Raw genomic sequence first — 13137 nt, forward strand, 5'->3', positions numbered from 1 at the left:
CTGCTGGGGAGGGACAAAACAGAGACCAGGACTGCCCCGAGGAAGGGAGAAGTCTGTGTTCAGCTCTGCCAGGAGGAGTTGCTGGGTCAGGGAAGGAGGAACGGGCTGAGCTGCAGCAATCATGAGCAGCATCCTGGAGGAGGTGGCCCGGAGCTGAGCCCAGAGGGCACGTTGGTGCAAATGATGAGAAGAGGCTTCTTCCGCCTCCGGGCAGAGGAAGCGCGCAGCCTGGCACCGTTGCTTCTGCGCGTGCGCGGCCTCTCAGCAGAGGCGCCAGGCCGGTCCTTGTGGGACAGGGAGGGGGAGATCCGAGGAGGAGACGGCAGGGGTGCCAGGTGACTCATCACAGCAGAGGGCGGAGCGATCCAATCGAAATTGACCTTCCTTTGATGGATTCCATCTTTCGGTTCTTTTCCAGCTCAGCGCCTGGCGTGGCCCTGGACCCCTACTCACCCTGCAATAAAAATTGTGAATGCCAAACCGATTCCTTCACTCCCGTGTGTGGGGCAGATGGCATCACCTACCTGTCTGCCTGCTTCGCTGGCTGCAACAGCACGGTATTGGTGATTTTCTAACCGGAGGGGATGGGGCAGGGGACGCGGGCAGACAGAGTAGTTTAAAACCCACGGTCAAGGTCAGCAGTGGGCCACCACATGTGTTCTATACTTTGTGTTCCTGCCCTGTGACTGTTTCCGACTCTACCGCAGTCCAGTGGAGGATCCTCAGCAGAGTGGGTAGACTGCCGGGTCTTTCAGGCCTTCCTGCTAAATCAAGTAGGTTTCCAGAAAGTGTCACGGAGCAACCAAAAGTTAAAAAGAAAAAAATTCAAAGGAAGCTGTACATATGGAGCCAGAGAAAAAGATTATGGTTCAAGACACAAAGGATGTCAGTGGAATAGCCTGACTCTACCGGTAATGAGCTCCCCATCAACAGAAGTATGTAAAGGAAGGCTAGAATACCATTTATCAGAGAAGTCTTCTTCTAAACCTGAGACTATCTGACACTAATTCAACCTCTTCCTTTTCTGTTTCCTTTGCCTTATTATTCTCAACTAGGTACCTCCCACTTTTACCCATCCCCCGCCCCACACTAAACTGTTTTTTGTTTTCCCCCCTTGTCAGTATGAATTTTCCAATTGGCTATCAGCCTGCCGTTTTCCATGTTCTCTGCTTGAAAACCTGATGCTAAGGGACTGACTGGTCACCAAGTCATGCTTATACACCTGCCTGTCTTCTGCATCCACATCACCACTGCCCTGGTGCCAGCCCTCCTGGTCTCTCCCTTGGACCAGTGTGGCAGTTGCCCAACTGTCCCCACAGCTCAGGGTGGCCCCCTTCTGGCCCATCTTCTACACTGCAGCCGAAATGATGTCTGCAACACTGCAGAGGACCCTGTCTAATGCTACCCTGTCACCTATGAGATAAGATCTAGGCACTGAACTGGCTTTGTATGTGCCTTCAGCGCAAGTCTGTTCTCAGCCATTCTCTCTAGCTCTATTTCCTTTTAGTTTGTGGTATTCAGCTTCCCCCACACAACGTGTATGCCTTTTCACACTTCTCTCCCCATTTGGACAACTCCTACTCAACTGTCGGTACCCTACTCGAATTCCCCCTTCTCTGTGAAAACATCCCTTCTCTTCTTTAGCTTTGATGTTCTTGCCTCTGTGGTTCTCTGATCTGTCTCTCCTGAAGGCTTCTCTCTCATTTCACTGCAGTGATCTGCTAAGCGTATTTGTCGTCTGCTGTGATCTGTGAGTTTCCTGAGTGAGGGCTGTCATCCAGGAGTGCTCTGTAAATGTTAAGGAATGCATAGGTGAAGAGAAAGATAAGAAAAAGGCTAGGTGACTGCTTTAGAGGAATTCAGAGTTGGAATTATTTGTTTCTTGTCCTGCTCACATTCTGTATCTTTTAGAGGCAGCAATTTCTCTGAAGGAAGAGAAATCGATCACTTATTTTCATCTCCAAAGATTTCATTTTTCTTTGCTTTTAACATTTAGATTCCTGGCCAGTTATTAACATTTTTCTATTGAGAAAATAAATCCCGATGGTGGGGGGATGGTGGTAGTGGTGCTGGTGGAGAGAAACTGATTTTTTTTTTTTAATTAGATGATAAAGCAATTTCTTTATGTGACTGGAAACGAATTTTAGAATGGGATGGGGCCTTGTGAATGGTTAAAATAAAAGTATAAGCTATTCTTTTTCATGACAACAATTTTATTAACATTTTAACAGCCAAAAAGTTATATAAATCAGTTTTGGTTCTTGTCCTGCTTTAGGAATTAAATTGACTCAGTATAGGCTGGTATCCTGAGACCAAACAGGTCTCTCTATTCCACAGCATTCTCTGACAGCCAAAAAAAAAAAAATTGTCTTAAAAATTGCATATCCCTTGATCTTGCATGTACGAGTCTTCCTGAATAAGAGCCTCGCCGGCCAGTGAGTCTTTGCAGCTGCTGAAACAGGAATGTGTAGAATGCAGTTATTGGATAGTGAGCTTCTCTGATTCCCTCTGGATATACTGTTCCTTCTCCAGACACCTGCCTTTTCCTCACATTGCTGGAGGCCTCCTAAGGCCTCCTATCATCTGCTGGGGTGCAGGCAAATCAGAGAGGTTCTCCTCCCGCGATTACAAGTGAGAGATTGAGGTAGCCCCGGGCCCCAGGACCCGGTGGGAGTCACATTTCTCCTCCATGGAGGCAGATCTCAGGACGTCCTGGCTGTCAACAGGTCGATGAGGTCACGCCTATCCCGGAAAGGGGCCCTTGTGACGACCCAGCCTTAAAAACAACCCTAACTGTAGAGGTCGCAACAGCAGCAAACATTTTCAAGAGCCTGCGTGGGCCAGGCAACAGGCCTTCCACATGTCACTCATGGTCCAGGACGGCTTGGCCTGGAGCCAAAGAAATCTCAGGCCACCATCCAAAAATGAGCAGAAAGCAATTTCAATCTTCTAAATCTCTGCTGCAGTATTTTGGGGAAATGCCAAATGGTGGATTATATTCCTGGTACATTCGCTCCCTCCTTCGTTCCCCATTCTTGGCCTCCAAGCTCTCAAAAAAGCTCTTCCGCAAGCTGAAGCCTTCCTCATCCGTCTTCCCAATTTCCCTTTTTCCTTATTATTCCTTCACCGTCTGCTGGAGTCCTCTAGCTTTCCAGGTGTGAGCGCAGCCATTCTTACCCCTGCACCCCCGGCCCTGTGTGCGTTTTCCCGTCGATCCTCCCGGCAACCTGGGGAGGGAGGTGTTATTTTCACTCCTGATGACAAACTAGTCACTTGCCCCGGCTCGCGCAGAGCATGGTGGTGGTGGCGCTGGAATGTGGATTGGTCTGACCCCAAACCCAGTGTCTTCCTCTGACTCTGCGACTGACCTCTTGAGGATGCTTACCTTCTTCTTCCTTGAAAGGACTTCACTCATGCGCTCCATAGTCAGGACATTGCCTTCACAGGCTGGCCCTGCTGCCTCTGCAGCCTCAACCTCCCCACTTCTCCCACCTGTTGAAGAACGACTTATTATGTTGAACTTCATGGGGTTCCTCTGACACACCCAGCTCTCCCTTACCTCCAGGTCTTGTCACGTGCTGCTCCTTTTATACCTCCGGGCCTTTGCACATGCTGCTCCTTTTCTCAAGGAGAGTCTTCCCTTAAGCCCTTCAGATGCACAGTAGTTCTTTTTCTGCAGCTGAGAAGCCTCCTCCCCACTTATTACTTCTTCCAGGGCTGCATTAGAACCTCGTCCTGCAGAGTCCTCCGGCACCTGCTCTGTCCTGCAAGGTCAGACCCTCCCTCCCCAGTCCCCAAGAACAGCTTATTGACTCCGCATCTCCCTCACTGGGCTCCAGTGTCCAGCAATGGGGTTGGGGTTTTCTTGTGGACCCTTGCATTTCCAGTGCCAGCCATGGCTCTGGATAAAGGCCCCAGGCTTCCTGAACACCTGGCTGGAGGCCCCGTGCTGTCCCCAGGAAGCCATGGGTGAGAATACTACTTCCTTGAATAGCATTTGGCAGGCCAGTAGGTTGGCCAATGCAGATTTTAACACTAAAGCTCCAGTCCTTGTTCATGTCTCGCCCACTTACAACTTCCATCAGAACCTGTGAAAATTTCCCATAACTCTATTAAATGTGAATACGTCACCAGTCACATAATTCTGATTATAGGGAAATCTGGTTGGCATTAGTGGTTTGCTGATGTTAGACTTCCCTTGACGCCCTGGCTTGGGTTTTGTATTTTATTTTCTTATTGCCTATCTCCTTGAGTGACAGCAATGAAAGTTTCCAGGATCGCATTGACTGCACAATTTCTAATTTGTCTCCTTGCATACGACTGGGAGGGGTGACAAAAAAGATTGCGAGTTAATTTTGTAAGCTTCCTTTGGCATGGATATATTGCCCAGATTGTTCCTGTACCTTTCGCTCTCAGAAGTAATTATTCCAACAGAAAGTGTGTTGGTATGCTGCTGACTGACTGCTGGAAGTTGTATCCTTTTGATGTACTGAATAATCGACTAAAACAAACAAACAAAAAGGCTTGTATCAGCCACCAGTAGAACGTTGGAAGTCAATACAGGTCCAGCACAGCAGTTTGTAGGCGACTAATGAGAGATGACTAATCTATGCCCCCCCCATTCAGACAACCCCCCCCCCCCCCCATTCAGGCAATGGATATGTGTCGAGCACCTATTTGAGAAGAGCCTGGAGCCAGTTCTGTGGAAGGGTGGAGGGGAGGGGAAGGGCGGGAGACCCATTACGGATGCACGCAGGCAGTTTGTTGTTGACCGTTGTGGATCTCAGCCCTGCCTGCCTATTAGGATTACTTGAGAGCTTTTAAACTATGAGGCCTGAGCCTCATCCTTAGAAAGTCTGATTTCCTTACTGTGGGATAGGACCCAGGTATCTGTATCTTTTGAAAGCACCCTCCCCCCGCCCCACACCAAATGTTTCTGGAATGTAACAGAGGTTGAGAACCACTGTGCCCCCTACAGAGCATCTCCAGCTTGGCATTGCTGACATTTGGGGCTGTGTCTGTCTTCAGCAGCATCTCTGAGCTCTACCCACCAGATGCCACTGGCAATGCCCGCCCATTTGTGAAACCGCCAATGTCTCCAGATACTTCTACAGGTTGTGGTTGGGGGCAGGATCCCCCACAGTTGAGAACCACTACTCCAGGAGAAGGGATGGGTTCCTAAGTTTTTATCTTTCGAGAAACAGTGTCCGAGCTGACGCTGAACATCCAGCCTTTGACGTCCTTTCCCTTCTCACCTTTGTGTGGTCAGGCACTCAGGAAACTGAACTGGAGACTGGAGGTGCTGTGTCTGCGAAGTGCAGAAGAAACGAACCGATTGCTTATACACCCTCTCTGCCCTACGGATGTGCTTACTGTGTCCTGAAGCAAGCTTTAAATGGCCTGCGCATTTCCTACATAGATCTGGGTTCCTGGCCTCTCTGTAAAAGTTGGACGAGAGCTGACTTGGCCCTGGCGCCCTCGCAGGGCAGCGACGGGCTGGAGCTGAGAAATGGTCAAACCCACAAACAAGGCATTTGATCTCCTCTTAGCCGTAGTCCCCACCACTGGCTACCCCTTACACCTGTGCCAGTTTTCTTACCTGTTTCCTGTCTTGCCCTCAGAGGTGTGGAGTTTGCAAGCCCTCTCATAGAGCCTGGCCCCGTTTGTCAGAACTGATTTAAAAGTGTGTACTCGTTCAGGCGATGGCTTGTCAGAAGATGTGACTGTTCTGAAATAAAGCCCAGCTAGGGCATTGCCACCTGAACCCCTACTGTATCTCAGGGCCTGAACTAGGCACTAGAAATAGAGAACTGGGGGGCACCTGGCAGGCTCAGTGGAAAGGCGTGTAACTTTTGATCTCGGGGTTGGGATTTCGAGCCCCCACGTTGGGTATAGAAACTACTTAAATAGATAGGGGCACCTGGGTGGCTCAGTCGGTTAAGCATCCAACTTTGGCTCAGGTCATGATCTGTGGTTCATGGGTTCAAGTTCTACATCAGCCTCTGTGCTGACAGTCTGGAACCTGCTTCAGATTCTGTGTCTCCCTCTCTTCAGCCCCACCCCTGTTCATCCTCTCCCTCCCTCCCTCCCTCTCCATGTCTGTCTGTCTGTCTCTCTCCCTCTCTCAAAAATATTTAAAAAAATTTTAGGGGCACTTGGGTGGCTCAGTTGGTTAAGCATCCAACTCGGCTCAGGTCATGATCTCATGGTTCGTGGGTTCAAGCCCCACGTTGGGTTCTGTGCTGACAGCTCGGAGCCTGGAGCCTGCTTCGGATTCTGTGTCTCCCTCTCTGCCCCTCCCCCTGCTGACACTCTGTCTCTCTAATATAATTAAACATTAAAAAAAATAAACAATTTTAAATTAAAAAAAAAGAAAAGAAATACAGAGCTAGAAAGGTAGGAGCTCATGTTTACTGTGAGCTGAGATACAACGTACAGATAGAATTCTGTACAAAGGAACACCCACGAGCGACAGCTAACCTATTAAGCGAAACGAGCATATTATAAAACAATATACCCGATTATGATCCCTTTTAGTAAAGAAAAGAAAAAAATCTAAACACTTGTATATCTTTACGTGGAAAGATCTATACAGAAGATGTACACCCAGCTGCTCATAGCACATTACCTCTGGCTAGAGACTGAAGCATTAATTTTCATGTTTCCTTCACATTTTCTGCAAACTCCTAAATGATCCAAAATGAGCACGTATCCTTTTTTCAATAAGGAAACAAAACTTTTTTTTTTTTTTTTTTTTTTTATGAAAAGATAATAACCTGACAGTAAAGGATGGGTGGTTACGTGCCCATAAGAGGAAGACACAGACACATGGAGAGATCAGGAAACCCAGAGTGTAAACCCGCTCACGCAGGGATTGCTTCAGGGCGGGTGGAGCTGCGAGGGGAGGGGTGCAGATGTTTTCCCCCCAGAGGAGGAATAGCGGCAGGGGAGGCTTCTCGTGTAGGAGGAGTGGGTATCAGGTGGTGGAGAGGCCCGGAAGGATATTCCAGCATGGACTGTGTGTGAGTGCGGGGCTGATGGGAAGGCCTAGACTCTGCGATATGGGGACAGATCCCGTTTGCAGGAGAGAGAACAAGAGGGAGAGACTCAGGGACGTGATGCTCACTCCTAGCAGCAGCCACATCCTTCCCCTTCTGTGTCCTGCCCACGCTTCCTTCCCGAGGTGGCTGGAGCAAAGCGTGGGCCTTGCTGCTCCCCGAAGACCAGCCCTTTCCTCCCCTTTCTGCAGGAGATAATTAAGGCTCTGCCCGGATGTGCTCTGGCTCCTGTGTTACCAGTGATGGGAGCGAAAGGTGGACGGAGGTCTTGCTTTCATCTGAGAATTTTTCTCCCTGGCCATTATCCTTCAGCCAGTGACCCTGAAAGGGAACAAGAGAGTCTATTTCTTCTTGCAGTTTTTCAATATCCCCTTTGCCTCTAGGCACGTGGGTTGTCCTGCACGTTGTGATGAGCGTTGAGGCCGTTACCTAAAAATGCCAGCTTGGGTTGGGCCAATGAGGTGAAGAGAGTCCAAGCTACCAAAGGACAGTAATAAACGACAGGAGGGTGTCTGAGGAACTTCGTCGAATCATGAAAGGAACTGTTAAGTGTCTAGGACGCACAGGAGCGCGTTGTCACTGGAAGGAAAAGGTCCCAGTGTTTCGTGGTGGTATGGCAGCCCTCTGCCGTCCCCTTATCAGGATGTGATGACAAGGGATCAGAGGTCTCACAGACAGAAGCGGGACAGAGCACTGTGCGTCCTAGCATTCTCTGTGACAAACTCTCCTTTAAAGCACAGGACTGGAGCCCGAGTTTTAATAGAAATGGCCATTTCTGCCTCGTAACTGAATACATTACAGAAAGAAAACCAGAAAGAATATTCCAGAATTTGGGGGAGTAACTCTCTACCTTTCCACGTTTCACAGCAGGCTCTCAGTATAAATCACTTCATCACCCCCATACCTGTCCCCTCGCAAAAGTCATCTTTCAACCTAGAAATCAGTTTTATTTGTGCAATTAATTGATCCAAGAAGCAAACACAAACAACTTCATTTGCTGGTATTTTCGAAACATTGCAGATAAGTCTTTTTTTTTTTTCCTTATAATAGGAGCCATCAAAAATAGCATGCTTCTGATTTCCTTCGTCAATAGAAAATTAATCCGAGATTCTAAAGAGTAATTTTTCTATTTTCATGGTCTCCAGCTTTATTGCAATTATTTATCCCCATCATTATATGTGAATGGAAACATTTCTCAGTCTAAATTAATGACTGAATGTGGAATAGGAGTCCGATTTTCAGTGACTACTCTTCATTGATTTCTTCTTTATTTTCTAATGCTCTGGAGTTCTTCATTTTTTTTGATAGATGATGTATTTGTATTGTTCAGAAGTCAAAAAATATAAAAAAGAGGGAGTGGTATCTCTCCTTTGCACTCTGTCTCCTGTTCACCTATTTTCCAACCCACTGCTCTGCCAAGTAGGTAATTACTATGATTAGTTTCTTGTGTCTCCTTCTGGATTTTAACGCATATCCAAGGTCTTTCTGATTCCATACCTCGTTGTTTGTGGGTTTTTTATGGTTAATAATTTATATTGGTGTTCTTTCCATATCCATACGGGAAGAACACTCTTGTATCTTTTTTTTTTTTTTTTTTTTTCTTACGGCTACGTGGTCTTTCCTTGCCTGGATCCGTAGGAACCTGTTTAACCAGCCCCTGTGTTGGGTGTTCAGATCGCTGCATAACTTTGGGTCTTGCAAACAGTGTTGTGGCTCACATTGTACTTACGTCATGTTGTGCGCGGGCCCATCTGTCTGTAGGATAAGTTCTTATAGAATTTACAAGCGAGTCCCCTTCTGTCCTCTGGGTCACCGCTGGTTCCAAAGCTTTGCCTGGCCTCCTGTGCGAGCACAGTGGTCGTCTGGTTATCAACATGCTATGTCAGGATGCACTTATTTCCAAGAAAGCCAGGTCCTGCTCCCACCTCCCGCCCCAATATGTGGCGCCAGACAGAGAATGTAACTCCTTCCCCTAGGTTGGTGAGCCGGGAAGACGTTCCCTTGAAACAGAAGTGGAAAGTTGGACGTTTTCCAGGTCAGGAATGATGCACCAATCTCCCAGAGCCTAGTGCCCTTTGGCAACAGTGAAATATATCGGGGACTGCCAGGGACAGCACTTGATTCAGGCCATGACTGTCTACAGGTGGCTTCTGAGATCCATCTGCTTTTAGGACTGGCCAGATGGAACTGTTATATACAGACAGGGTGAGAATTAGGATCCTAGTCTCTGTCATCTCCTTAGTAAAGTGAATCGTTCTGTCACATCCAGGTTATCTCTGTATTTTCGAGCTTCCTGCTCCTCAGAACTTTTGCAAGTTTAGGGGTTCCCACGTGGATGCCCGGTTAATATCAGTGGAAGAAGGGCTGTTCCCCCCCCACTTCCTTTCTATTTGGGATGGCAGTCTGAAAGCCCCCCAGGAGGAAAGTCGTCTCTTACAGTTAGGCACCCTGGGGAAGGCGAAACCTTGTGTCCTCATCTGTGGTTCCTCCCACCACATGTGGACATCTGGGTGGATGTTTCTTCGCACATAGCTGCCTCTGTGGCCAGAGTCCCCACAGCCCCTTTAGCATGACATGCAGGTCCATCTCGTGTCACCTAAGCCCAAATGAAGGATGTGACGCTCTCTCTTGCCGTGTGACCACAGGCCCAGCATGTTCCCTTAGATTTCCCTCTTGGAAGGGTTGCAGGAATGTCCCAGGTGCCTGTCCCCCCCCGCCCCCCCAAGACCGTGGGACCCCCCCAGCATTTCCAGATGCTGTCATCGTGTTGGACTGAGTCCTCTGCCCAGAAAGGAGTCCCATCCATGTCCCTGCTCTGACCCTCTGGCTTTACCTCCTCCCCAGCCTCTTCCACGGCTCTTCTCAACTAAGTTAAGTCTGAATAAATAAATACAGATTTGCCGACAGCCTCTGGGAGGGACCCAGCCATCTCCAGCTTCTCTCCTGGCCACTTGCCAGACGACATCTGCCCTGGTTGCATTTCTTACTTCTGCTCTTGTGGTGTTAATGACCCTACAAATGCTTCATTTCTGTCCAGTCGGACTGCAGCTGCCCTTGGCCTGTTCTCGTCCCATCCCTTCCCCTGGCTTTGTGTGCCATCACCTCTGTCCCTTGTCTTGGCTCAACTCTGCTGCCCACTCACTCCATTCCCAGGACATTGGCTTTAGGGGACATGCTCATCCCCTCCCCGGACCAGACAGAGCTGTGCAATCCCTGTGTCAGATAGTCTGAAATAAAGATGTCTCATTTTTATCCCCTTCCATTAGAGCAGGAACACAGACCTAATCCAGAGTGGGTCCATTTCGGAAGGGATTTTCTCAGAGCAGAGAGGAGCCAGGCAGTTTTCCTATCATGGTAAATATGATGCAGTTGGGCCCTAATCTAGGTATTGGGCAAAAATCTAAGACTGAGTCTTAGATTAGACCTACTGTAATAGGTCCCAATTACAGATTACTTCTTAAACAAAGCTCTCCAGTCACAGGGTTTATTCACCAGGTTCTGGCCCTGATCACTCGGCTGCAGGACTCACGTCATAGTCCTAAGAGGCTATGTGAGTCAGAGCTCAGTTCCTAGGGTGGTTGACTAAGCAAGACCACAGCCATCCTGGAGGGGACTGTTCCTCATTTATACGTGTGCATTCTTTGGGTATATGTGGTTCTTAGCCCCCTACACCTGAATCTCTCTTTTCTCTCAGGCTATGACAGGGATCAGAGACAGAAGGATTTGAGGGTCTGAGGAGGACTTAGGATACGGTGAAATGAATAGGCCTTGAGATCTATCCATTTATTCAATAAACAGCTGATGAATCCCTGTCATGAGCCAAGCCCTGTTCTCTAGAGCTGGGGATAAATTAGGGAGCAAAACTACAATGATGTCTGGCCTCATCAGCCTCAGAGTCGTGAGGAAGACGCATCAGACGTGGCAGTAAGGAGCAGGGTCCAAAATTCCCACCTGCTGTCCAGAGACACCATTTCTCAGGCAAGAGATGTAGAGGGAATGGAGGTTGGGGGGGGGGGGGGGGGTGGAGTTTCATCTGTCTGGGTTTGGTCCGGAAAGCAGCACCCACAGGTATTTTGGAAATAAAAGAATTGAGTGTAGGAAATAGAGCTTATGTGAACGTGGGGGAGTTGAGGAATTAAAGTCTCGAAGAATCACAAGACCGATCTTTGCCATCCCCAGAAGCACCAGCTGATGTGGGTAAGAGGGGGGGCTTGTGGGAAAATCCCAAGAAGCTGTGTTCGTATGGCTGCTCTGTGAGACGAAAGGGGTGCTGACCATGTCAGCAGGTGGACAGCCGAATCGGGAGAGGTGGGCATAGACCTGTGCTGTCAGCAGGGCAGATAGAAAAGAGGGCTGGTGCAAATATGGATGCTAGGGCCAGCTGGCACCTTCTGGGCACCTCTGCGGGTATCATCCTTGTGTCTGACCTTCAGAGCGTAGTGGCCTCTGCTTCACTTCTGCCTTCTAAATCTCACCTGTGTTCCCCTCCCATCCAGCTGTCACCCCTGCTGGGAGGGGGATTCCAGAGAAGTAGTTCTCAGATGTAGATGGGGAGGAGTGCCACGCTGACAGTGCAGAATCCAGCTTGGGGCATTTGTTCCTGGATTTAGTGTGGAAATGGCGACATGCTTGGAGCCTTGGGACAGGACATAAAACGTGGGTCTGGGACGGTCATGGGCTATGGAAGCCAGGGAGGGGAGTGGTTCACGGGCACATGCTCTTGGGGGCCCCCCCGTAAGAGAAAAGCGGACGGTGGGGTTGGGTTACGGAGGCCCCCGGAGATCTTAGCACCATCCGGTTCCCGCGTGTGGAGACAGAAGCCCCCTGGAGTGAGGGGGAGCTTGGGGAATGAGATGGAGGTGGTGGGTGTAAACAGCTAGGGAAGTTTGGCTGTGCAGTTGGGGTCTGGGCAGAGGGGGGTATAGTTTCCTCTCCTGGGCTGGAAGAAAGGTGACATTTAGGTTGTCGTTGGGGAGCAGCCCTGCCTCCTGATAAATGCAGATGAGGATTCATTCGCCTAGGCATTCTAAAACCACCTACTAAGAGTTACCAGCTCTGTCTCAGCACCGTGAAACACTCAGAACAACGTGCATAAGACATGGTCTTCCTTTATCCCGGGAGCCACGAGGCCTCCTCCAGGAGTGTAGGAAGGTCCCTCAGTGGTGCATAGAGTGTGCCCTCATACAGGGGCTCCTCGGGGCCCATGAAAAACCCTGGCTCAGGGCTGGCTCAGCCAGTGGGGGGCCTCCCAGGAGGTGGAGGTTTTACAGAAGAGCTAGCAAGACCCCTTGGGCAGAGGTGTGTGGGAAGGGCCAGGGGGCCAAGATCTCAGCATCTCCCATGGGAATTACAGTAAACACCGTGGGGTGCTGTAACCTGGCCACTTATACAGAGGCACCTGCTCTTCGCACGATGCTTAGGAAGAAGCATCCAGCCCCACACCACGTCTGCCCACATGGGTAAGCGCCCCTGGGCAGGATGCAGCCAGGTGGCTCTGATGGGGCGGGGAGCGTGGCACAGAAGGGCTTTTGGACATCCCTGAAAACATCCCATGTGACTTGATGGGATAAGAAAAGCCCCTTTCTGTGCTCTGCTCTGTGGGAAAAGAAAAGAGGCGAGAGGGAGAATGGAGAGGAGAGGAGAGGAAGGAGGACAAGGACGAGCAACGTGAAAGCCAAAGGGGATTTGTTTGACCCTCAGGAGGATTTTTCTTGGCGTGTGCTCTGAAAGCCGAGCAGTGCTGAGAAGAAAAGCAATGAATCATTTATGATTGTTTTCATTTTGTATTCATTAAAGGCCTCTGCACTATTATTATCGAACCTTAATTGGCTCTGCGCTCGCGTGGCACTGCCTCTCCCAGCCCCTGCCCCTCCCCTTGGCCATCAGAAGTTCCTCTGATGATGAAGCTGGGGCCGGACCTCGCTGGGGAGCAGGGGCAGCTGGGCAAGAATCCACCCGCAAGATCAAATGGAATGTGGCCGCCTTTTTTTTTCCCCCCTCCTTGGATCATGTATTAATAAATGTGTCTGGTTTGGGCTTTCGTCCGCTGCCCGCGATCTGCTCCAAGCTCCTGGCATCT

At 49.5% G+C, this 13137-nt stretch overlaps 1 protein-coding gene across 3 annotated transcripts in view; it reads left to right on the forward strand.

Annotated features, from left to right (window-relative positions):
* The window catches only part of SLCO3A1 (solute carrier organic anion transporter family member 3A1), a 310384-nt gene that overhangs the window by 263208 nt on the left and 34039 nt on the right, over positions 1-13137 (forward strand). For all 3 annotated transcript variants that reach the window (XM_060617729.3, XM_060617728.3, XM_060617730.3), the window contains exon 7: positions 419-557. In XM_060617729.3, the coding sequence (XP_060473712.1) occupies positions 419-557 (139 nt within the window). The remainder of the gene's footprint in view (positions 1-418; positions 558-13137) is intronic.

The sequence above is a fragment of the Panthera onca genome, chromosome B3 (assembly GCF_046562875.1).
Source record: "Panthera onca isolate mPanOnc1 chromosome B3, mPanOnc1 haplotype 2, whole genome shotgun sequence".
Taxonomy (NCBI): Eukaryota; Metazoa; Chordata; class Mammalia; order Carnivora; family Felidae; genus Panthera; species Panthera onca.